Source organism: Cygnus atratus, chromosome 21 (genome assembly GCF_013377495.2).
Source record: "Cygnus atratus isolate AKBS03 ecotype Queensland, Australia chromosome 21, CAtr_DNAZoo_HiC_assembly, whole genome shotgun sequence".
NCBI lineage: Eukaryota > Metazoa > Chordata > Aves > Anseriformes > Anatidae > Cygnus > Cygnus atratus.
In genome coordinates, this window is record NC_066382.1 from 4,723,000 (window position 1) to 4,749,106 (window position 26,107).

At 38.9% G+C, this 26,107-nt stretch overlaps 1 protein-coding gene across 11 annotated transcripts in view; it reads left to right on the forward strand.

Moving 5' to 3' along the window:
* Nucleotides 1-26,107, forward strand: part of KIF1B (kinesin family member 1B) — a 93,747-nt gene that overhangs the window by 51,088 nt on the left and 16,552 nt on the right. For 4 of the 11 annotated variants that reach the window (XM_035557454.2, XM_035557456.2, XM_035557455.2 and 1 more), the window contains 12 exons: nt 10,751-10,844; nt 11,608-11,756; nt 12,342-12,520; nt 13,027-13,164; nt 13,928-14,176; nt 19,064-19,182; nt 20,852-20,937; nt 21,079-21,208; nt 21,531-21,693; nt 22,125-22,215; nt 22,817-22,935; nt 23,871-23,926. In XM_035557454.2, coding sequence (XP_035413347.1) covers nt 10,751-10,844; nt 11,608-11,756; nt 12,342-12,520; nt 13,027-13,164; nt 13,928-14,176; nt 19,064-19,182; nt 20,852-20,937; nt 21,079-21,208; nt 21,531-21,693; nt 22,125-22,215; nt 22,817-22,935; nt 23,871-23,926 — 1,573 coding nt within the window. Of the gene's footprint in view, nt 1-2,278; nt 7,339-10,750; nt 10,845-11,607; nt 11,757-12,341; nt 12,521-13,026; nt 13,165-13,927; nt 14,177-19,063; nt 19,183-20,851; nt 20,938-21,078; nt 21,209-21,530; nt 21,694-22,124; nt 22,216-22,816; nt 22,936-23,870; nt 23,927-26,107 lie in introns of those variants that run through there. The other 7 variants (XM_035557464.1, XM_035557462.2, XM_035557463.2 and 4 more) reach the window with 2 other exon arrangements.

Below are 26,107 nucleotides of genomic sequence, written 5' to 3' on the forward strand. Positions count from 1 at the left end.
ACGGGATTATGATCTTGGATATAAGATAGTGTTTTCCAAAATGTTTTGGTTTTGTGCTGAGATGCCAACCAATTTGGGCATTTCTTTATAGTTAGATGTGCTATACAAAAAAGAGAAGTGATAACTCTTCTTCCAAAATTTGCAACTAATATCTATTCACCTTGCTGGCATTATTTGGAAGTAGAAATAATTGTTCTCCATTTTTCAAATTGAATGTGAAAAGGTGTTTAATAGAGCTCAAGTTATCTTCCAGGTTTTCTTGGTCATTATGCTTTTGCAGTGACCCCTTAGTGTTAGAATGCTAGTACATATCTATATTAATTGGGTTGGTTAATCTCAGAGTGCATGCAGGACAATGACTACATAGTGTCACCTAATCAGCTTTTTATAAGCAAGACAGCATTTACCTATAAGTAGTAATATGGTAGTTCTTGTAATCTGTAAGAATAATCCTGTGGCATTTATGCTTTAACGTCTGAGTAGTTTATTTTGCCTTTCTGGATGTAGTTTTGAATGTGTAGTTTGTGCAGTGTTTTCCTTCAGGGCATCTTTTATTTCCACTGCAACATGCAGTTTGTTAGATGATCTTTCCTTAGGCCGCAGAGTTTGTTGCCTGTAAAGTCATGACGAGTTGGTTCTGTTCATAATCTGGCGTTCTGTTCATGTTTTGGCCTGAACTAGTACAAGATGATTCTCTAGTGCTATTCTTGAATACTAAAGATACATAAGGTCACAAGAAGCTCACGTAACATGATTCTTAGGCTATAGAGCTTGTTGACCATAGGGTAGAACAATACTGCTTTTACTCCTTTTCATCATTCCTAAGACCAATTATATTGTATTCCCCATTCTTCGTGGTCCTCTACCCGAAGTCTTAAGTCTAGAAACCTGTGGTGCAGAGTAAATTACCTCGGTTTCCTTTGGTTGTAGAGTAACTGGCTGTTAATGTTCCTGACTTCTAATGTATTTTAATTCTTCATGTGAAAAATACAGACATTAGAGGTTCGTTAGAGACTGACTGCTGTGTGTTTTATTGAAGATGATGTGGTTTCTAGTGGATCACACTAATTACGTAGGACTCTTTTTGTTTGTTGGAGAGGTCTTAAATTAGTAATCCTTTTTTTTTTTTAATTAAAAAAAAAAAAAAAGGTAGTCTGACTAACTCCTGGCTGCAGTAAGCAATAATGGATATGCTTAACTTTTGGTGGCAGTATACCTGAATAAATATTCCCGGCATATGAAAACCTGAAGCACTGCTCATTACAAATGATTTAGCAAAAGATGGAAAACTTATAATGAAGAAGCAAAACAAGCATAACTCTTAGCATGTGGAAGCTCTAGGGTTTGAGAAGAGGACAAATGAAGGATATCAAATTGAGAATTCAAATTAAAACAGTTTAAAAAAAAGTCACTACTGCTACATTCTTCTGAAACTCGTTCTTCGGACAGTGAAGACTGTTGATGTTTTTGCTTTTTTAAACTAAACAACAAGGTGACAAGTGGAAAAAACAAACACAAAATAAACAAAATAAACCCACCTCTGAAACTCTGATTCCGGATATCCTTTTAGCCTGTAGCAAGTCTTGGAGTATGAACCACTGTCTTCACCTGTCATAGTGGCACTTACAGTCCTTTTAACATTGAAACCTTTCGGCTGCTTCTGTTTCATATTTTCTTATCGTCTAACACTTCTCTGGCTGCTGTTGTAGTGAAGCGGATTCTAAACTTGAGCATCCCTGCAACCATGTGCAACGTTACTAACCAGTGTTAACCTGACTTACTCTGGCTGCTCATGACATCTTCTATGATGGCTGTTGTATTCACCTACCTGGGGAGGATTTGCTGAAAGAAGCAACAGCAGTAACCAAGGCAAATGTGTGTGGCGGGGATTTGCATGTCTTTGTAGCATGTGTGAAGTGCAGTTGACACTTGATATTTATTTTTATTTTTTAATCAGGAACTTTGTTTTTCTTGATCATTATAAAGATTTTTGGAAGGGATTGGGAGGGAAGAGTTTAGATTATCTGATATTTCAAGATGATGAGACTTCTAAGTAATGTTAATCTTAATGTAGTGAAGAGGGCCAATTTTGACAGTCCATGATTCTCGAAGATGCACGTTAATGTCTTATCACTCAGTCTTCAGGGACTTCACTTGTTCTATTTTGATTTTTGATTTAGTTTTCTTTGCCTGCTACTTCTTGTTTAGCTTTTCCATTTTCTTACAATTTTAATTTTGGTTATTTTGGGGCCACTTCTTGATTTTTGTTTTTCCAAAGGATGCAGACTCTGATAGTGGGGATGATTCGGACAAGAGATCGTGTGAGGAGAGTTGGAGACTGATCACTTCCCTGAGAGAGAAGCTGCCCCCCAGCAAGCTCCAAACCATTGTAAAAAAGTGTGGCCTCCCCAGCAGTGGGAAGAAACGAGAGCCTATTAAAATGTACCAGATACCCCAACGCCGACGCCTTAGCAAAGACTCCAAGTGGGTTACCATCTCAGACTTAAAGATCCAGGCTGTGAAAGAGATATGCTATGAGGTAGCACTCAATGACTTCAGGCACACTAGACAGGAGATTGAGGCTCTGGCCATTGTTAAAATGAAGGAGCTTTGTGCCATGTATGGGAAAAAAGATCCGAATGAGCGTGAATCGTGGCGAGCTGTTGCCCGTGATGTCTGGGATACGGTAGGAGTTGGAGATGAGAAAATTGAAGATGTTATGGGCAACGGCAAAGGAGTAACTGATGTGGATGACCTGAAGGTGCATATAGACAAATTGGAAGATATCTTGCAAGAAGTGAAGAAGCAGAACAACATGAAGGATGAGGAGATAAAAGTTCTTAGAAATAAGATGCTAAAAATGGAGAAGGTTTTGCCTCTGATAGGGTCTTCAGAGAAAGCTCAGTCAACCACAGCTAATGATAAGTCTCCAAACTCTGACAGTGTAGCGGATGTGGATAAGAAGCCCACAGGCGAATTAAAAAGAAGTGAGAATGATGATCTTGCTAAAGAGGAGCGTGTTTCTCAGTTAATGGCAGGTGATCCAGCTTTCCGACGTGGGAGATTACGTTGGATGAGGCAAGAACAGATTCGATTTAAAAATCTGCAGCAGCAGGAAATAGCAAAACAGCTTCGTCGACAAAATATGCCTCACCGATTTATCCCGCCTGAAAATCGTAAGCCACGGTTTCCTTTCAAAAGCAACCCCAAGCATAGAAACTCATGGAGTCCGGGCACTCACATAATTATCACAGAGGATGAAGTTATTGAGGTTAGAATTCCAAAAGATGATGATAAGAACAAAGATGAAAGCAAAGAAAAAGAAAGCAGAGCTGCCCCTAAGGACCCTCAGCAGCTGTGGAATCTTTATGGCCCCCAGAGGAATCAAGATAATATCCAAATTAACAGGCAGCAGCTAAACACTCAGGCCCAGCCTAGCAATCATCAGCAGCAACCCCAGTTGCGTTGGAGAAGCAATTCTCTCAACAACGGCTCTCAAAAAACCTTGCGGCGGCAGGCATCAGGCTCGTCTGAATCGTTGCACTCGTACAGTGGGCAGCAGAACCCAGACCTGCAGACTTTCCAGCAAAAGCGCCACATCCACCAGCACCGGCAGCCTTACTGCAATCATAGCACTGGCGGCAGTGCAGAAGGCAGTACAGCAAACTCCCACCCGAAACAGACTGACCGGCTTAACCACTATAACCAGTTTGTGACGCCCCCACGGATGAGGCGCCAGTTCTCAGCACCTAACCTCAAAGCGGGCAGAGAAACTACCGTATGATTAGTTGGCCAAGGCTAGTCTCGGGGAGGAGGGAAGCAGGGGCAATGCTGGCTTCTTAAGAAACAGCCAGGATTGGCTTTGCTTATGTCTTGGGTTTGGCCAGGTAGAACTTGAGTAATTCGGCACAAGGTACCGGTGCTTCAGCCCGTTCAGTTTGCATGTGACTTTTGGTGCAGTTGTAACAACCCCGATTGGAAGAACACTGACAAATTTTAAGAACTTTCGTCATAGATTAGAAGATTTGGAGGGAGGGTTGTGGAGGGGAGAACTTCTCTGCTAGCTCATTTACCAATTTTTTTGTGTGTCTTGGAGTATTTTTCTAATGTTGAAAATATTGTCTGGAACTCACCAAGTGCTACCTTCCTCCTGTGTTTTTATGTAGACAATCAAAAAAGGAATTTAGTTTATAGCATTGAATGTTTCTTGTGCCTTTTTTTTTTTTTTTTTTTTTTTTAGAAATAAGGAAACTGACCATCTGTTTTTAAATCGATCTGGCTCTTCAGTACAATATTTTCCACTCTTAACCCAAATTCTCCATAATCTGTAAATGAAATGTTGGCTGACAAGATAATGTGGCTTTTTGTATAGAGAAATTAAGAAGAGCTATTGGGCCACAATCCTACTACCTGAGTAGGAAATGTCTTCTGTCCTTCTGCTTAAGTTCATAATTATTGGTATGAAATTGCTGTGACAGTTAAACTTGCCTGAATGGAATTTGATGTCAGGATATATATGTTTGAAGCAATATGTTGGAAATGAGTTTTTTCTAATTCTGATTGCATCTCTAAGTATAATAGTTCTTAATTATTATACGGAGATTGCAGAAAGGAACCGAGATTTTTTTAATACTCTGGTGCAGGAAGAAGCCTCAAAGAGCTAGTTCTTATTTTGTTTTCAGCTTTCTCAGGCTGTAAGTCTGGGAGGTAGTTATTCTTACGAAGATTTATCAATCGCTACTTTGAATTGGCTGGGGTAAAGATAGGTTAATTGAACTGTTTCATCTTAATGTGATACCTCATGTTAGTGTTTCTGGTCTTGGATTATACCCATGTTTCCAGACTTTTTTTAATAAAGGAGAAGGTCACATTTAGGAAAAAATAAGATGATTTTTCCTTCTCCCCATGCAAGTAAGAATTTTTAATATCTATTCTGATCTGAGGTGTCTGTACTTGCAAGTGATTTGCCATAAAACAAATGCTTGCAATCCCTACTTCAGATTCTTTTAAACAAATTACACGAAAAATACTGATTAAGCAATAATCTTTTTATGAATTTGGTGTTTCGTCTCAATTGGAGAGTCCCATTTTTGATTATAGACCTTTCCTTCTGAGTTTCTTAAGGTGCAAAACAAAATTGAGCGTACTTCTAAAAATCTGTGGACATAAGCATAAGCCAATCTAAAGCTCTGAGGAGAACTTACTTTTGCTGTTAAGTTTAACTTGAATAAAATTTTAAAAGCGAACTTGGATACTATACCAGATTTGGTGAGATTGGTCCACTTTGCAGTGCATTTGTACAGTTAAGTGACTTGTGCTCTTTTGCACAAATATCCTTGATTTACTTGAGGTTGCTTATTTTTGATTAAAATACAAGCCCTACTGGTAATTGTTACTTCTGCATGTTTCAACATAGCTGTAGATAAGTAGAAAATGCCTCATGCTTACCTTCCATCTTATTTTTATTTCTTGTCCTACTTTTTTTCCCCTTTCCCAATTGTGCATGGTATAGGCGCTGGTTGCAACACATGGTAAGTGGCAGCCATGCACCATTTATGTATAGTTTAATCAAGTGTTACCACTGCAGCCTCTGCACATGCCTTACTGATAGAATACTGGCCCTCGGATATAGGAGATCCAAAGTCTGACTGTCCTAGTAGAATCAGTTAGTCCTACCATTTAGGACTTGTTTTACGGAAGGTTTAATTCATTTGTCCACCTATGGCTTTGCAATTTGCATTTGTCTCATGTTTGGCCTATGTGAACAAAGGAAATAGAACATGGCCAAAAAGCCTTGATATTTTTCAAAAAAAAAAAAAAAAAAAAAAAAGGAAGCCTTGTAGATGAGCAATACTTAGTTTGAGCCTGAGTCAAAATTGCTAAATGAGATTTTAGGCTGCAAATACTGTTGTCCTGGTGCCTTTCTTTTGAGAATTCTGTTTTATGAGTGCATTGCACTTTACCCTTGACATGCAATGAGTTCTCTTTCATAACCTCAGAAAGGCTTGGGCTCTCTTACAAATGTATGCTCTGGAAAATCCTCTTAGCTCTGTAGAATACCTGAGCCAAAGAGGTAGTGGTCGGCGTTAGGGGTAGGCGGTGAGAGAAGAACAAGTCAGGATTCTGTTGTCCCATTTATTTGTTGAGGATTGTGGCTGCCACAAAATCACGACACAATTTCAAGTCCATGCAAGTACATGTACTGACAGGAGATTAAAAATAGATCCTGCTCTTCCATGTTTAAATGCTAAATTCTAAAAAGTTTTTCCCCAACTTACTTCAGCATAAAATGCTGAAAAAAAATACCCATAAATGGTTTGGATGGTGGTGATGATGAACAATAGGTGGTCATCAATCTGTTACCCCCCTGTTTTAGTGCAGCACTAGAAAAACAACCTCGCTCATTTTGCTGGATGGTTTGACATACCATTCCTTTGAAAAAGGAGTAGTCATTGACAGAAGGAGTCCAGCCTGCTCAGAGAAGCAGCTTTCTTCCTGGGCTTCAGGGAGGTTATTACAAAAATGAAACTTGGGAAGAAATCTTTTAAAATAATCAGCCACTTTTAGAATGTAGTGCCTTGTCTTAGAAGGGAAAGTGTGAGAACTCATGGATCTCCTTGCAGTATTCAGAAATATGCACACCTCTCACTTCAAATCCTGCATTAATGGGGCTAATGAACACTAATACAGCTGCTTTCATAGAAGACTGTGGAAAAGGCTTTCAGGTTAATGGAAATGTGGCATCCGTGATGGGAGTGCTGTTTTAGTGAGCTTAATTGCCATTGCTAAGTGCTGATGTGCTGTGTGCTTTGACAGCTGGCTTGTATCCACCTGTGCCTTAGTGATGATTGATTAAATGTCCTTTAAGACACACTAGGGACATGTGGATTTGGGGGTTGGGTGGGGAAATGCATGACACTAACTCTCCTCTGATTGACTTCAATGTCCTTTCTGACACAATCTTGGGGATCTGTCAAACTAGAGGATGCTATTTTTATCAGTGCGTTCAGCATAGTTTCAATAACACTCACTGTTTGTTCTTTATTCTTTATATGTTAGAGGTTTGTCCTTTATCCTTTATATGTTGACATTTGACTGATACTTCCCTTTGAACCACTTCAGGAGCTGCCAAATGAGAATTCTATGCTGTGTGCCCATTTGTACTGTAAAGAAAGCAGTGAGATGCCTTTGAATTACATGGGATTTTCAGATCTGTCCATTGTTTAAGAAAATATAAGTTTTGAATTGTCTTAAGAGCAAGCATCTGCCTCGTGAAAAGCAGAACTGGTTTGTATTGTAACAAGTGCTCTTTCAATAAACTATGAAATACTCTTGTAAGTGTCGGACTTGTCTCAGTACTATACCATATTGCAGGCTTGTCCTGATTTTATTTTTTGTCTTGGGGTCGGTATTGTTCTAGGTGAGTTAAATTTAAGGTTTCTCTAATTGTTCCTCAGTCTGATTCTTGCAAGTACATTCACCGTGATGTTTCTGCTGTATAGTTGTGTGAACAGCAACTTACACAGATTTGTGTCTGCTGTCATGTAGTTTATGTAAAATAAATAGATAAAATCATAATGCAGGGGGTTACAAGCCATACTTGTCTTCAGTACTATACCATTGCAGCATCACAGGTGCTGTTTATCTAAATCCTGGAGAAAATACAGAGCTGACTGGTCTGTATTTATTTGAAACTGACTTTTTTTGTATGCCTCAAATGGAGGAGGGACTCCCATAGACCACAGTACCCTTGCAGACATCACCTAGGTCCAAAGTATCCACGTTGTGATAGTGTTCTGATGAAAAAGCTGACCCAGTCTGGTCTTAAGAGGTTAAGCCTAGTCGGGGCATATAATTTTTCTGTTTTCAGAAAGCCATGATTGTCATGGCCTTACCTATTTCCATGCCCCTGGGCAAAATAAAGTTTGCATTCCCTTTTACTGCATTCCTGGAGCTGATGATTAAAACACAGTATGAAGCTGTGCAACAATGTGCATTGGGTTCCAGCGAGTCTCAGGCATAGAACTTCAGGACAGCTTCTTATAGATGCGTTTTTTTGTTTGTTTTCTAGCATTTGAGGTACCTTTACATTGGTACTAACAATTACATGTGTATTATCACTAATTAGATCTGGAAAGGCTGCTCAGTAGAGCTGGCCAGTCTCTCAGCAGAGCTGACCAATCCTCAGTCAGTGCTCTGTAAGTGAACCAACCTGAAATTCATCTGTCATCAGTTGCTCAGTGCCAATTACTTCTAAGTACTGCCAGAGTATCAAGTGCCAGGAGGCAATCTTAGTCCTGTTTCTCTGCGTAGAGAAGCGGTACCTATTTTTTCATTATGGGAAAACAGACTTGAATTCTTCTGCTTTTAAAGTAATGTATAGTTTGTTAGTGTGGATATTTAAAAAAAAAAAAAAAAAAAAGTATTTTATTACGCATTATTTGCATTTGTTTGGCTTACAAGTCTGAAAATACAGAGGGAAGACAAGAAGCAAGTCTTTGTCAATGAATGAATGTAATGAGTATGTGTGTTTTCATGCTGGAAGTAAGATAGCGGAATGTTCCTGATTTTTGACTGTTCCCTCTGCAGCTTTCCAGTTTTTCTGAAAGAATCCGATCAAAGATTCTACTTAAACATTAACTGAAAAGCTTTTCCATGGAGCTTTTGTCCAGCACATTCTTCATTTCTGTAATCTAGTCGCTCAAAATGACACCTGCGGATTATGTCCTTCAGGCTGCAGGAAAATATTTTTTTTTGCCTTTCCTTGCAAGTAAGAGAAGCTTGTTTCTGTCACTTCACATCTGACCCCTTTTATCTTGGTTTCAAATGTAGTAGCGTTATCTACATAGGTGGTTGGGGAAAAAAAAACAGTGCCCTTGTTAATGAATCTTTAAGAATACTCCTGGGTTTTTTCAGGGCTATAAGTAAGTCTGAAGCTGATTCCATAAATCTAGAGAAGCCTCATGGCGAATTGAGAATGTCAGGAGTAATATCAGAAGAAATTATTTATGCCCATTCTGTCTGGTTCTTTTGCTGTTGGGCTGGGATTTCCTTACGTGTGCTGTATGTAGCCATCATGGAGTCACTGGAGCAGATACAGATGGAGGGGCATTTTAGCCCAATAAAATTTCAAGAGGGAATTAGAAAATTAAAATGTGGTCTCATATGATGGTCTCGTATGAAGGCCATATATCTTTAATAGTGTCGTTTTCTCTTCTGAAAGCCATGGGGCGTGTAAGGATCTTAACTAATTGGAAATCTTGTACTTTTGATGTGTTGTTCTAAGAGCACAGCTACCACTTTTTAATGCTATCTCCAAGAAATATTACTTAAAGGAACACCCTTATGATTTATCTTAGAATTCTAAGTACTGTCTAAAAGTCTTTATGTATGAAATTGTGTTAAATTTGATGTGATGCTGTTATGGCAATGTCAGGAATGTTGGATATTTGCATCCTTGCCACTGTAGGAAAAACCTCTAAGAAGCCAATTTAACTTGTGCAATAAATGCCAAAGGATTATCTTTTTTAAAAATAAATTTGAGCTATCCGTTCTAAACACCTTAAAAGAGTTGTAGAGAAGAGTAATTGTCAAAAAATAATAATAAAAAAAAAACAACAACAAATCCAAAAAACAATGTTGGGAAGCATTCATTTTACCAGCAAATAATAAAAGCGTCATAGTAGCATTTATTTCAAGGCATGATTAAGCTGAACAGGAGGAAATGCTTTTGCCCCAGAAGGTGTTGAAGTGCGGAAGTGCTCGTTGTGTAGAAGCCTCTGCACAGACCTCTCTGCCTGTGTGCCAGGGCAGGCCGATGGTTGCCTCCCAGGAATGGTTCCCACCTCCAAATTGTTTCCTTCCTCCAGTGTTGAGATCTGCCCTTGTCCCTTTCTGATTCCTGGGTAGGTCAGAATAATTTCCCTGATCAACTTTGCTATAATCAGAAAAATGGGATCTAAACACTTCCTGCAAGATGAATCTGAATCTTTCACTGGGGCTTATTCCTGTATATTCCAGTATTTTGTAAATATATGTATGCCCAGGGAACCAGGGCATACAGTCCTTCCCATGGAAAGGACGAGGCTTGGCAGAACTTCCTGGATCTTTCTTTATTGTCTTAAGGTGTGGAATAGATTTAGAGCAAACACACTTCTTCCTTAAAGAAGCTTAGCCTTTTTGTCTTGGAGGTTGTATTTCGTGTTCTGTTATATTAAATACAAGATGAGAAAAGGATACTTACCCCCTCAAAAAGGAAAATATAATTTAAAACAAAATCTTTTTTCTAGAATTCGAATTGCTTTGTGATACAATAAAATTTTAAACAGTGGTGCCGTTAATCCCTCTGTTTGAGAAAATGAAGATGAATTATCCTTCCCTTTATTAAATTTATTTCCATACTGTTCTGTATGTCCCTCCAATGTACCCATAAGCAGGTTCCCAAAATCCACTTTATTCAGTCTTTAACAAAAAATCGTAAACCTTCTTGTCTCATACACATGAGCATGGATATCTGATGATTTAAAAACAACACTGTCTTAGCTGTATTGGCCTCTGTCAACCCTCTTTCTATTGTCCAAGGACAGACTATACTAAAACAGTAGATGTTGGTATGTGACCTCTGCGTGTTAACAGAAGTGTCCTCATATCTCTGTTCTTTGTCTGTCATTCCATCTGAGGTTTTTGTGTGTCTCTTGACTGTTCTTGCTTTCGTCTGTCCTCCTACACAGTATCTCCTCTCTCCCTGCAGGACTATGAGAGTAAGCTGCAAGCCTTACAGAAGCAGGTAGAGACACGATCCTTGGCAGCTGAAACAACAGAGGAGGAAGAAGAGGAGGAAGAAGGTGAGTTTGAAGCTAAAAGTAATTTGGACGCAAGCCTGAAAGAACAGTTGCTGTGAAGTCTCTTGCAATAGAAAATGGAATAGAAAACTTGCTCTGGGAAACTGTGAAACCCTTTATAACTTTTGGATCTGTAACTTTCACAGCACAGAGATGTAAAATACCTATTCATAGAACGTTTCACATCAACAGTAAATATACATCCCCAAATTAAACCAATGCACAAACTAGATTAGTTTGACTACAAGCTTTGATTTGCTCATCTTGAACTTGAAGGAATCTGTCTCTTCTTGGTACTAACAGGGTTAAAGTGTCCTTAAAATAATACTGTTGCCTTTGTTTCTTTGTTCTGATTTTTGAACCTACTTTTTCTCCTTTGTAGGAATCCTTATGTACTGTGACATGTCTGACTAACTCAATTTCTGGACAATAGATAGAGCTTTATTAGTCCTGTAATACTTGCTTTCGTTCCAGTGTTTTAGTATTTGGCTTTAATAATTGCTAATTTAAACTAATAGGACTGGGATTTGTTTTGCTTTCTATGTTCCAAATTCTCTTACTTAGCATTGTATCTCCAATACCAGTGGTAAGAAAAATTGAATCTATTTTTTGTCACTAAATAATAAAAATGCAGATTTTTGTTTTCTGGTTTTAATCCTGCAGAAGGGGTGTTGAGAACTTGACGACAACATCAGCAGTAACATTAGTTATTTCATGTGATGGCTTAGAGAAGAAGCCACAGTGTTTTCTGTCTTTGCTCTTCTAGTGCCCTGGACACGACATGAGTATGAACTCGCACAGTGGGCTTTCAGGAAATGGAAATTTCACCAGTTCACTTCACTGAGGGACCTACTCTGGGGAAATGCAGTGTATCTGAAAGAAGCCAATGCTATCAGTGTCGAGTTAAAGAAAAAGGTAGGAGCACAAAGAGTATCTTTTTGAAATTTCTGATTATTGATGTTGACTATGTAATCCTGCTTTAAATGCTCAGAGGCACTTATCATCCTTAAAGTTAAATGTATTTTAGTTATTAGTTTGGGTTTTAAAGGGTTGAGAAAATCACAGATCTCTGTGGTTCAGTCTTCTGGTTGAATGAGTGCAAATCTGTTTGAAATATTCTCCTCTTCATTTCCCTTATGCTGTTCCTGTCCATATCATAAACACATGTGCATGCCCATTTCCCCTGGGGCCTCTCTTTTCCTTGTTGCTTTTAACTTCACGTGGTCACTTGTCTCTCTAAGACAAGTGGGTGCTGCAGGGTGTGCTAAGTCTATAGTTTTCTGGACCTCTGCTAGTTGTGATAAGAGCAAATGATGTGTATTCAGCTGAAAAATGTTTTGTGCCACTTTAAACAAACAAAATCATGTGACTTAGCAAAAGCCTATTCACAGAGGTGAAAGTCAAACTTTTTTCGTATGTTGCCTTAGGTTGTGTCTTTATCTATCCCCAGTGTAGTGCTGTTATCTGATTGCTCTGAACTTTGATTTCTTTTTGATTCAGGTGCAGTTTCAGTTTGTCCTGCTGACAGACACCCTCTACTCACCGCTGCCACCAGAGCTTTTGCCCACTGAGGTGGAGAAGACCCGGGACAACAGGCCTTTTCCTCGCACGGTGGTAGCTGTGGAAGTCCAGGATCTGAAGAATGGAGCAACGCATTATTGGTCCTTAGAAAAACTCAAGTATGCAAACATTACTGGAGAACAGAGTTCTTTATATCCAAGGAGCTTCACTGAAAAATTTCATCCCTTGCTGTTGACACTGTTTTATTTGGTTTTCTCTGTGTCCTCCTGAATGACAACTTTCTAAACAGTATAGTATGTTATAAATACCAGCTTTCTGCAAAAAACACCTTAAATTACCCAGCAGTGTTTTATATAAAAAGATGCCAAAATTAGATGTCAAAGGAGCATAGTTAGAAGTTTAAATGAAATCCAAGATATATGTAGTTTTCCGAAGTGACTTTGCCTCATGATTTGTGGGCTTAGCCTAGAGATATTTTCCCCAGACCCCTTTCATGTCAGGAGATTTGTACTGTACAGAAAGTAGTACGTACTCTGTTCTTTATTCTCCCTATTCTGTGTGTAATTTGGTATAGGTGAATTCAGTTCACACTACTTTGTGTTGTCTGCTTTATTTGTCTTCCCTACTCTGTTTTGATTTTTGAATCCTGCTTTCTTTTGTGCAGGCAGAGGTTGGACCTGATGCGGGAGATGTATGACAGAGCTGGGGAAATGGCATCTAGTACACAGGATGAAAGTGAAAGCACAATGACAGGCAGTGACCCCTTTTATGATCGCTTTCATTGGTTCAAGCTGGTTGGAAGGTATGTGATGATAACCTCAGTTCCTGGTATGCTGAGAGCTCTCATCAGTTTCTGGATGGGCTTTGTCTTGGAATGTGGTTATAAACTGTGTAGCCACTTAATGTCAGTTGTGTGTGTTGTCTTGCAGGGTTTTCTGATAGACATAAAATATAGTGAAGAGCACAAACTGCTTTTCATAACGTTGCCTGTCTTGGTGTAACTTTGTAGAATCCGATTTGACCAAACACTTACTAAGTTCTAAGTTAATTCTTTAAAAAGGGTATCTAGCTAAGTTCTGTCTCATGTCATTGGAGGAGAGCACAGAGAATATGAAGGACTCTGGAAACTGATAGGAAAAGCGGTCCAGCACCTTATTTACATATGTTGTTCAAATAATTTGGTTATATCCTTCAGAAATACAGAATATCTAATGGAGTTCTTTAGTATTTCCTGATGTTGGCTGCATCTTTACAATATTTTTAATTACAAAAATGCTACATGTTGGAAATAAGAATTGTAGCTCTGTTAAATGGATGTGCTGTCAATATGTGTATGTTCACCCATGTTTGTATTCATTTTTTTGTTGCTTTTACTCAGTTCGAGGATGCCCTTTTTCCTGACTGTTAGCGATCCCTTTCCTTTTGTTTCATTCCAGTTGAGACGGTTTGAAAGCTTTGCTTGTTGTTCAGGTTGGCTCTGTGCTGATGGCGACAGACGGCTGTTAAATGAAGCATTTTTCTATCCCCTCCCTGTTTTAATCGGTATTCCGTTAACTGATATCTAGCTCCCCCATTTTCCATGGCTGCGTGAATGAGCGTCTTGCTGATCGCACGCCCTCCCCCACTTTCTCCACGGCTGACTCTGACATCACTGAACTGGCTGATGAACAGCAGGATGAGATGGAGGACTTTGATGATGAGGCCTTTGTGGATGATACCGGCTCCGACGCTGGAACCGAGGAGGGATCAGACCTCTTCAATGATGGGCACGACCCGTTTTACGACCGATCCCCTTGGTTCATTTTAGTGGGAAGGTTGGTGAGGTTACTGTGAGAATGGTCAAAAGGGACCAGCTCTTGCTGTAGGCTGCAGTGTCTTAGCTCTGTGTTGCACTGAATGTCTATTAAGCCAGCCAAAAGAGCCATATACAAAAATCGGCATTGCAAGAGAATTAATATAGTTTAACACTAAGATTTAAAAGGCCAGGAAGGCCTAAGTAATAATTGAGAAAATAATCTTAGATGTGACAGTGTGATTAAATCCACTTCTAGTTATAGAAGTCCGTCACAATATCGAACACGTGATTTTGCTTGTGTACTGTATTTAAGCCTTATCTATAGCAATGCTCAACTTAGCCATTACAAGATCTTGTAGATAGTATTGCAGTATCTAATTTTCTTCTGTAGAAGAGTCTCAGAATACAGTGGAAAGTTTTTAAGTCCATTCCAATATATCCATCTTTGGAAACCTCAGCCAACATCAACTTCCCATCTGTGTGGGAAGAGAAAAGATGGCATGTAGAGAAAGGAGAATGGCCCTTTCTGGATAAGGAGGAGTATGCTTTGAAATTATTTGATTCTCAGTTTATGTGTGACTCTGAGTAGTATTGCATTATGTAGCAAAAGGTTATCATCATTAAAATTCGCTGGCCATTGGTGCTTATTAGTGCGTTCCACATGCACTGAGCTTGAATTTCTGAAACAAGTTAATCAGAGCTTAACTTTATCCTTTCTGTGGCTGTAAGCAGGGAGGACATCCTGATCAGACAAGTGCAGTTTCCTCACATGCTGGCAACTCAATTGTGCTATGAAGAAGAAACAATGGGATTCCCTAACAGCTATTTGTAAAAATGGGGGCCTGAGTTTGTTCTTTTGAAAAGAACATCAACAAAAAAGAAGCTTTTAGATGAGTTCAGCGGTATCATTTGTGATTTAAGCTGGGAACTTCCTTTACCTTGTTTTCAAAACAAACTACAGTTACTAAAGATGCAAGAAACTACAATAGTCCTCTTTTATCTCTGCGAGTTTATGCCCTTATGTGCAGTGTCTGATAATGTTTTTAATAAAATTTAATTCTTTCAGGCCAAGAGTCATTTTGGGGAAGCCATTTTATCTGGCTTGGTAGTGGTTGTGAGCTAGTGAAAGCACACTGCACTGATTGCAAAGACTAGGCTGCTTTCTTGTGACAGTGCTGGCATTCTGGGCGTTTGCCTGTTGTGCACATTCTTTCAGAGCAGGGCCCTCAGTGCTTGGGAAAAAGTTGAAGTATTCATCTTCATTTCACAGACTCTTCAGGAAGCACAACGCAAGCTGAGCAAACGCAGTGACCAGAGAGAGCAGTTGTGCTTCCTGGCAGTTACGCAGCTTGCTTCCCCTTTCCATGCATTAAAGAGAATTTTGAGCTCTGTCTCTTTAGGCAGACGTGTGGAGCTGCAGCAGCTCAGGAAACTGTCCTGACCTGTGTGAGCTGCACATATTAAAGAGCTCTGCTTGGGTTGTAAGTTGTCTTGAAGAATGAAACGTAGTTCGTATTATCTCTGAAGAGAGCTGAGTGACTTCTTCCCCATTTGTTGGTTGAATTCCACGTGTTTTCCTAGCACGCTGCTTCTGTCAGCAGAAAGCTGTTTAACAGCAGTGAGCAGAAACTATCTTGATTCTTCAGAGTCCTCCAGTATGAGAATTCTACTTTTGAACAATGTGTCTTAGAGTATCAGAGGATATGTCTTATCTACATAGATAGTGTCTTGAGCACAAGGTAATGTTCAATCCATAACAAAATCAGTATTCTTGAGTGCTTTTAATTAACTGTGCACTGTTTTACATGTTTTGGAATGTGTGGAACAAAAATAAGATCACTTATGTTTCTTCGTATCAGCAATAATGAGTCCAGGTCATGAAGGAGAGAATGAGGATAAGACATTGATCACGCAGTTATCCAACTCCATGGGCATCACAGTATTTTTATTTATTTTTTTTCCTGTGCTGTGCTGGCCTTTTATTTGTGCTATACTTATTAAAGAAAGAAGAAAGGGGGAAAAAAAGAGCTGGTCCCTTTAGCCATCTCTTCTGGCATGCTGGGATGTCTTTTAAGGCTGATTCTTTTTAATGGCGTGACGTATCAAACACTTATGTTTTTAAGGGAGGTGGGAGAGGATTATGGGACATTTTATTGTTGTGTTCATTTAAAAATATGTTGTCATTTTGAGTGACTTCTGTTGGTTTTGTTTTGATTTTTCCAAATATTTGTGTGTGTTAAATTTCATTTCTAGTTTTTGTTGTGAGTATGCCATTTTACCTCACCAATCTTTCTGCTAATACGGCTCCCCCTCTTTCAGTCTGCTGGGCTAAGGTGCAGGGGGACACTTGCATAGGGCGTGTTTGGGAAGTCCTCCCAGATGTGGGGAAGAGGAGAAGGAGAACCTTAATACTTCATTCCCTCCTAATTTAACATGGTCTTGTAATGAAGCAGATGGAATGGCAGCAGAAGGCAGTATCACACCATTAAACAGCTCTTTCCATCCGTGCAGCAAACGTACTACGGCTCTTCGTTCTACGCAAGATATTCAACATTATTTCCACCAAATGGGAAACTTAACGCTTTTTGCATTATGTGCTTTTCTTTCTCCAAGTCAAAGTAATTGCAGTGAGCAGGGTGACTGAATGGAAAGAAGTTAAGAAATACTGTTTTTTTCTTTGGGATTGTGATTTTTGTTGAAGCAACAAAATTGCAGTGGCTAATAAAGCTGAATGCTTTGGCTCTCATGTGTTGGATAGCAACTTCAGAACTTTAGCCACACATAAAATATATTTTCGTGCACTTAATATTTTCACTTTCTAGTGGTTTGGCTTTGGAGTAAGAAGGCTGTACTGACTGCTTCTATTACTTAGTGAAACTGTCTCTTACTTGTATATATATTGATACTAAGGCCTTTCTGTAGGGAGAACGAACGTTTTTCCCTAGCTTGCAATGTGATTTCCAAAATCCATGTGTTTTTCCTAACGAGCATAGTCCAAGTGAACAATTCCAGGCTGGTACTGTGGGAGGATGTTTTATTTTGCATGGTGGGACACTTCTTTCCCAAAATGAGCACTGCCTGAAATTTCAAAGCCGAAAATATTCCCTTAGAGGAGGAAAAAAAACCCACCAAACTTCCTATTTTGTTACTTTAAACTTACCTTCTCCCTTCCCCTGCTTTGTCAGTGTTTACCTCACTTTGGAGCAGACTGAAAAGGAATTAGATCCTAATCTTAGTCAAGTGTTAAGTTGCAGTTGTTTTTTCGTCATTGTATGCTTTTTTTTCCCTGTTACTTTTATAGCTTCATTAATCGTTCTCTTTTCTATTGCATTTTGTCACCACTTTGTTTTTTAGTAGCATTACTTTTGTCTCTTTGGTTCACAATTGACACCTGTTTGACTTCTTTATCAGTTCAAAACAATTCATCCTGGGAATGGGCATGTGAACCCATGGAGGAACACTTAACCTTTTATAACTTTGGTTCTTAGCTATATGTCACAAGGAATTGAGTTTGGAAAATTCTGTGTTTGTGGAACAAATTCTGCAGCTGATGGCACCAGACAGGCAGTGAACATTTTGAGCTCTCAGTTCTGTTTTGTCAGGCAGGACTTTCCCTGTGAATATTAAACAAGAGAACTTATAAATCTGAGGAATTAATTACGCTTAATAATAAAAACTAATAAAAAGGACTGCAAGAAGCAAATCCAGTTAAACAAATTACCAATGTTTCAGTGTAATTTAATATGCATACATGTAATAATTTCCTACATAATTAGTTTTACTTTAATGACTGGTAAAGCTATTGGTTAAACTTCTGTCCATCTCAGCGTTCTTCTGGACTCTGAAACAGCTCCCTTAAATGAAGGCTTCCTTTCTTCCCCTTGTTGAGAACCATCTTTTACCAGGCTCATTAGACTTCTCAACATTTCAGGTTTTCCTGAAGCTATAATCATACGGAAGTGTAGCATTTTAAAAACTGCAATTCATTGCAGAAACTTAAAATAATTTAACACTGTTAGTCTAACTTATAATTAAAATATATGCAATAAAGCTTGTTAACTGTTCCAAAATAGGCCCTGCTTGTAATTATACATAATTTTAAAAATTAACGTTCAGCAGGATCATCCAGTGCTGGCCCTAAATGCTGTTTTTCATTATTGTAAACTGTAATTTCTAAATGGGTGTTTGAGAGTACTCTTGTGGTCTTTTTTTGTTCCTTTTTTAGAGAAATAAATGTAATACTTATAAAGGTATTTATTTGTGAGGACTGTCCTCCACTATCTGTACACTCTGTGAATCTTCCAAGAAACCTAGATGATTTATGATTTATTGGGAAATTTTGATTCCTCTGTGTGCAGAGTTATCAAACATGTGGAAGAGAGAACAGTCAAATGGCTGTTTTGTAGAGTGGTTTTATATGTTCGGTAAAATACTTGAGGCTGTGCAAACACAGTATATCAATTCCCTTTTATAATTTTAAACCATGTTTGGGGGTAGAAAACTGAAATAATTCTTTATGAAATAATTCTTTACATTCAGTAGTTCCTTAGTAGACTTCTACTATCTTGTTAACAGCTCTGTTTACAACTGTAGTAGATCTAAAATTACCTTTCATAAAGCCATCACCTTAAATTGTCTCCTTCATATGTTTTGTAACTCACTAATACAAGCCCTGTGTCTCCAGTTTACCATGATTTAGAGCATTTTGTGGCTTCACTTAGCTTTGGCATTGGTGAAGAGCCCCGCATGGGCAATGTGAATACAAGACCACAGTGCAGGTTTAGCAGATGGAGTGAAGTAGACTGTCTGAAGATTTGAATGTCCCATTAGCCAGCCAAATGCTGCAGTCTGGTTCTGCAGATGATAGCCTAATGCTGTTTGTGTTTTCTTTCCTTCCTATTACCAGAGCATTTGTATACCTGAGCAATCTGCTGTACCCAGTGCCTCTTATTCACCGAGTAGCTGTTGTTAGCGAGAAGGGAGAGGTGCGAGGATTTCTGCGAGTAGCAGTGCAAGCTATAGCAGGTGAGGTGCTCAGCCTTGCATTGCAACTCTTTGGTACTCTTTGTATAGCTGCAGCTTTAAAAAACATACAAACAAACAAAAACTATTCTGTTATACTCAAACCTCAATAGTTTCAGTGTTTCAAAGAACACTCGTTCTTTATTATTAAGTTGCTCTTGAAATTTTTTCATTGGTGTAATCATGTGGACCAAGTGTGGATAAATATTGAAATAATGATGCTGACCAGAAGCTTTGAACATGACGGTGGGAACCACTTAAGCATATACCTGGTGACTAATGCAATGCTGCTTTTTAAAACAGCAAAAAATAAAGCAAAGGTTCTCTTTCTGGTGCACAGTACAAACAGTGCACAAGGGTATGTGCAAGCCTGGTAGTTGTGGTGACTTGCAGAATGTAAAATGTACCATCTGCTTGTTCTTCTCAAACCACTCATTTAAGTGATGAGCACAAAGGTGCTCTGTCATTCTCTGACTGAATAGCACGTGGAGAAGTTCCTGTTTTTGGTTCAGGAACTGTCCAGTTTTTGGCACAGAATAAACAGAAATCAGCAATTTTCCACTTCATTGCCCCACTAAAATGTGTGGAGACTTACAAGCTGCTTTAACATATTATCACCAAGAACTATCAGCTTTTAAAAGAGCAGGGTAGATATATGAGAATGGTAAATGCTGCATCCAGTTTTGAACTGCCTTGTATTCATGCCAGAGCCTAAGTCTGTCTATTAGTCAACTGCTAACTTTTTACTTCTTTTCCAATATGAAGTCAGGTAGCTGAATTTTACTCTTGGTAGTTAGCAGTGTTTCATCAACGCTGGTGAGACCACAGATAATTCCTGTAGCTTGTCCTTTTCAGCAATGGCTATCTGCCAACGTTCTTTATTTAAGTATGGTAACCCTGGAAGTTTCACTCTCCATGGGAACATATAATGAATTCTCAGGCTCTGAAGATATGTAAGAATCAGTCTGGCAGGGACTAAAACAGCAAGTGAAACAAAATCTATTTTAATGTGTACAACAGTCTTGTTTCTAGTTTAGTTTGGTCTCCTTGGCGTTGTCATCCACATAAATGGATGATAATGAGGAGTACACTATGAGTATTAGAAATTAAACTGGGGACATCTCTTGAAAAAGGGCCACAGCTTTATTTTGTACCAAAGTGAAGTTTCAAAAGGCATTCTAAATCCTGGAAGCATGCATTTACTGTGGAAAAATATAGGTGGTGTTTCACTAGGCCTTCTTCCTGGTACGCTCCACAAAGAGAGTATGAGGGTAGAGATTAAAACAGGCAGATTGTATGCACAAAAACACCTTTAAAATTTGCATCATGTACTTGAGGAACTTGGCTAGTGTGCCTGCTTAGTTTATGGCCACAGAATTTTAGATGGTAATTTAAATCAATGTAAGCATACATTCCCATGAGGGCCATTGTATTATGTAAGTTAATTCATTTCAGGTGTAACATTCAGAAGTAAATAAATAATCAAAATTAGTATTGAAGTTGTTTTGCATTCAAAATTCTCTATAAAGTTAAGTATATTCATGATGAAACTTCATGGCTTGTCTTGGTTTCCCACACCCAAGAGTACATGCTGGGTGGAATTCTGCCATGATTTTTTCCAGCACTAACTCAAATCAATTGACTGGTCTTTCCTTCTATTTAATGCTTTTAGCTGATGAAGAAGCTCCAGATTATGGATCTGGTATTCGACAGTCTGGCACAGCTAAAATTTCATTTGACAATGAATATTTTGATAAGGTAAGAAGTCTTAAAATTTAATCAGGTTTCTTTGAGCATGGTAGTTGGGCTTCTAAATAAAGAGTAATGTAGGGGAAGAACGGCATGGGAAAACAAGAAACTGCTAGAGTCTGTTAAATGCAACTTCACCTCACTTTTCAGAGTGATTTTTCTTCGGTTGCAATGACTCGATCTGGACTGTCGTTGGAAGAATTAAGAATTGTGGAAGGGCAGGGGCAGAATTCAGAGGTTATCACTCCTCCAGAGGAGATCAACAGAATGAATGAGCTAGGTAAGCAAGCGATATGTAGTAATTTTGGAGAATTTAAGGGAAATCTAGGACACTTTCAGTCTGTGATAAAAAGGGGTTTGGAGTATCCTTCAAGAATATGATATGGAGAGGTTGTTAACAATTCATTGCTGATGGTAAATGCTGGAATTCTGTATTTGAAGATCTATGCAAAAAAATTGTTTCCAAGTACTTGGAGCTTGTTTTATAATCAAAAAATAATTTCAGCTCAAAGAATAAGAATGTGTGATGGGACTAAATGGTTGCCTGAGGAATATTTTAAAAAAACAGAAACCTGACCTAACGTGGTTTGTTTCTCTTTAAGACCTGAAGTCAGCCACTTTACTGGATGGAAAGATGACCATGGAAGGATTCACTGAAGAAATTGGTAATCACTTGAAACTGGGTAGCGTGTTTACCTTCCGTGTGACAGTGCTACAAGCCAGCGGCATCCTTCCCGAATATGCGGATATTTTCTGCCAGTTCAAGTAAGAATTTGTTCCTATTTATTTGCATTAGGCATTGTATGGTTTAATAGATGGTGCAAATAATAGTGGCTAGTGGAGGGTCTGATTGAGAGCTTTTCAAATCAATGGTAGTGTGTGGTACAACAGAGAAAAACATGCTGTCAGTTATCAGAACTCCTGTTACAAACAGTACCTGCTCTGTGTTAACATGATGTTGAAAAATAAAGTTCAGTATCAGTAGCTCTCAAGTGAAGTGTTGTTTGGCTTAGTTTCTTAGGAAAGAGAATGAAAGTTGGGTGTCATAAAGCCAAAATGGGAGTTTTGGTCCCAAAGGCCTAGCTTTAGGCCATCATGCAACTCCCTCTGGCAGAATAAATTTATAGGTTTACTTTTGGCATTGGGTTCACAGCACAACAGTCTCCACTAAACTGTTGTTTGTCTCTTTTAAAAAGCTTTTTACATCGGCACGATGAAGCCTTCTCAACTGAACCTCTCAAAAACAATGGTCGTGGGACTCCCCTTGGGTTTTACCATGTTCAGAATGTAAGTAAAACTTCAGCTGCATAGTAAGTGATTGTTTTAGCACTGGGAAGTTGTGTGTATCCTTCCTGTTAACCACATGAGAGATGTGTAGGAAAGGGGGAGCAAGGGGAATTACTAAGAATAGACAATAGGAGGAGTGATCGGATGGATGATGTAATCCCCCATGGAGAACAAAATACAGGATGATTCTATGTGGAAGATTTAACTCTTCTGTTTCACATCTATTTCTTGCCTTTGAATTCCCTGTTCCCATTCCAGGGTGTTCAATGAAAATAGTCTAGAGTTCAGGAAATAAAATATATGTGAATAGCAGTGCTTATGATATCAAATGAACTGAGTAAATCTATCATTATGAACTGTGGAATCCTTTAGTTATATGTAGCTCCCTCTTCTGCTACTTGAGAGACTCGATAAAATAATTTATTTTTTTCCTTTAATAGAGAGTAGAATTAGTGCTTAAACCAAAATGGAATACAATCGCATTTACTGCGAGTTGCTCTAAACAGTAGGAAAAAATGTAGGCTCCTAAAATTTAAAATTGGCACTTCCGAGATTATGTTCTTGCTTGTTTCTTTTTTTTTTTTTTTTACTTGCCTAATAGATTGCTGTGGAAGTGACAGAATCATTTGTGGAGTACATCAAAACAAAGCCTATCGTATTTGAAGTCTTTGGACACTATCAGCAGCACCCTCTCCATCTTCAAGGACAGGATCTCAATAGGTATTGCACACTGTTCTGGCATAAAGCCTGTCTGTGATCACACTCAGGTTAGCTCTGCAGTTCAGGCACCTCTTTTTCATACTCCTGAAATTATCCAGCCACACCCTCATGAGTGGGCTTCCTGACTGGTGTAAGAGTGCTGGCAGAGGTCTATTTACCCAGTGTAGTGTGTTTTGTTAATGAGTGATGGGATTGTTTTACCATTTCAAAGGTGGAAAGCTGCTTTGTCAATACAGCTGCATCCACCCTGTGAACACTGGCGGTAGAATATTGTACACAAGTGTTGAGTGGTGATCCCAGTGAGTTCTGGGTAAATAAATCCTTACACTCTGCAAGATGCAGTGTTCTGTGGCCTGATGCATGAAGGTGTGATTACAAAAGAGAGACAAGATTAAGGGGAAAACAAAAGGCTCTGAACGTGTTATGTGTTTGGGAAGTACTGGTGACAAAGTTGCTGAGCCTTTGAACTGCGGGAAAGGACCCCCTAGTCCTCTTCAACAGCTTAAGGGAAGAGGCTGTTGTTTGGATTACTTGTTCTGGCTAGCCATTCTACTGAAAGCAGCAGCTGCAAAGAGGAAGCATGTCTTGGTTTTAAGAGGAAATGTCAGCTGAGACGTGCTTTCTTTCCTGAAGATATTTTTATTAATTTAAATTAAATTTTAGTACAAGATGGGGGTGGAGCAGTTGGAAAGTGTAGATAAATATTTTTCACTGATGGCTAGGATTAATTTAGTTAGAACAGGAAAAACGTCTATTAGAGAAGTGTGCTTAGTCCACTTGTTATGGAGACAGGTGATATTTACCTGTCTTCATGGGACTGTAAGGGTCTTTTTAGAGACATGTACCAGAGTGTGCGTATACGTGTGTATGTATGTGTTTGTGCAAGTCTTTACTTGGCTGCCTCTGTAAAGATAACTCTCTTCATTTCTCCATAGCCCTCCACAACCTTCCCGAAGATTCTTTCCTCCCCCTATGCCACTCTCAAAGCCAGGTGAGAACAGGTCTCTAATTCTCTGTGTCACGTTTGTTTGCCATGGAAAACAAAGGTCACAGTGTATTCTGAAGTCATTCAGGACACCGAGAAATGAGATGAAGTGAACATTGCAAAGGGCATTGGAACCATCTCGGACTGTCTTTCTTTCCTTGTGTTCAACCGCCTCTTGCAGCAAGTGCTTCTTGGTTCATTAAAGGGTAGAATTCTTTTCCTCAGGTGTTATCCATATTCCATGAGTTCTGGCTATGACTCTTCATGTGCATACTAAGCACTTGACTAGAAATTTGCTTACTCATTAACCACTCCATCTTTCTGCTCTGTAACATTCTTGTTCAGTGAGCCAGCCTTGTTGAAATTATCCGTGTTTTTCTTTGCTTAATTTTAACAATGCATGCTGAACTTTTATGTTTTTTTCTCCTGTTTCACCTTTTATATCCTCCTCCTCTTTTTTCCTCACCTGCCATCTCTGCCATCCCTTTTTTTGTGTGTTTCATTCACTTTGCAGACCATGAAAGAAAAATTGAGCTGATTAGGTATCTTATGTCTGGCTATGTAAACGTGCATGTGCTGAACACACTATCTGAGCATGCCAACGTGCTTGCATCCTCTGCTGTGGCTGCTTTCCAAGATGGGGCTGACCAGCTGCCACCTTTTCTCTTTCTGCCTGTTCCCAACTGTCAGAGCGAGCGGGCTCCTAAACGAGATGGTTAGTAGCCAAATTTGATCTATGGTAGATGTAGAAGTAGTTTTGAAACATGCTTCGAGGTTTCAAGATTCCTTTTTCCTTATTTTTATCTTGTAGTAGTCTTGGGACTAGAACTTCTGTGGCTGCAGTCACAGAATGGTGACACCATGTTTTTGTTTATGGTTATTCTAGAGAAAACAATATAGAGTGAATAAACTCCAGTGTGCAAGTATCACAGACTTTTCTCTGGCCATGAATCTGTTTCCCAAAGCTCCCTGAACCTTTGTTTTCTTGTCTTCTGTAAATAGTTCTGAGATACTGGGAGATGCTACATATGAAAAAACACCTAGGTGTAGAGGAGACATTCTGCTTTGTTCTATATAGGCTTTCCTTTTGCTCATCTTTTTGTCATTAACTTGACATGTACAGTGCTGTACATTGTTTACATTTGCATTCTGTTTTAGAGGGGAAGAAAGGAAAACAAACAAACCCACACTGGTCTTGCCAGAGCAAGTCTATGAGAACATCCAGAACCAGCTTGCAAGTTTAATTAAATGTCTTTCTGTTTTATTTTTTGCTCTTCTGGTGCTTTTGAGTTTCTCCGTGTAGCAGTAAACTTAACTTGAGTGACGTGTTTTGATTTTTCCTATTCTCAACAATACTCAGTTCAGCTGTCATGAGTTCATGTGCAGCTGCAAGTGTTGTTTTGGTATTACGATGGGTATGAGAGAGTGATTACCCAGAGTGATCAATGGAAAGAGCAAATGATGAGAGCTTGCTACCTAGCATGACGGGCTTGCTACCTAGCATGATGGAGCTGGAGAGCTGTACATGATTAATTCTTGTAAAGTCTGTTCCTCTGAGGTGGCTTTTCTTTTACCCTGAAAAGAAATAGAATTCACATTTTATTTTTAAAAAGTGACTATGCAAACATATCTGTATGGATCTTCTCTTAATTGGGGACTGTAAAGTTCTTCCAGTGCAGTTTCCACCATGACTTAATTTCCCATTAAGGGGTGTACAAAGGCATGAAGGTAGCAGAACGTAAAGAAAACCTGAGCAAGGGAAGAATGGGGCTTGAGAGGCTAGAAAGGAGAATAATCATTTGGCTCAATAACAACAATGCAGGCAGGATGTGAGAGGAGAAAAAAACGGAGAATCAATTGCAGATGTACAAAAATATGTCAGAGTACACAGGAACCAAGCTCTTAAAATATTCCCATTTACAAAAATGAAATGAGTGAAGAAAGAGGAGAAATCTTGTAATGGCAAGAGGTGTGATGTAGGTATGCATGAAGGAATATCAGGTTATTTCTAGAATTTCTGTTATCCTATTAGTAGAAGTTTTTCCACATGAATTATCCCTACATTAGTATGAAAGGAATTTGTGGGGATCTGGCCAGTAGAAATAACTAATACCAAAACATAACGAGCCCAGAAACATACTTTGACAGGATTACAGATCTGGAATAAGTCTTACTCAGCCTCTTTCT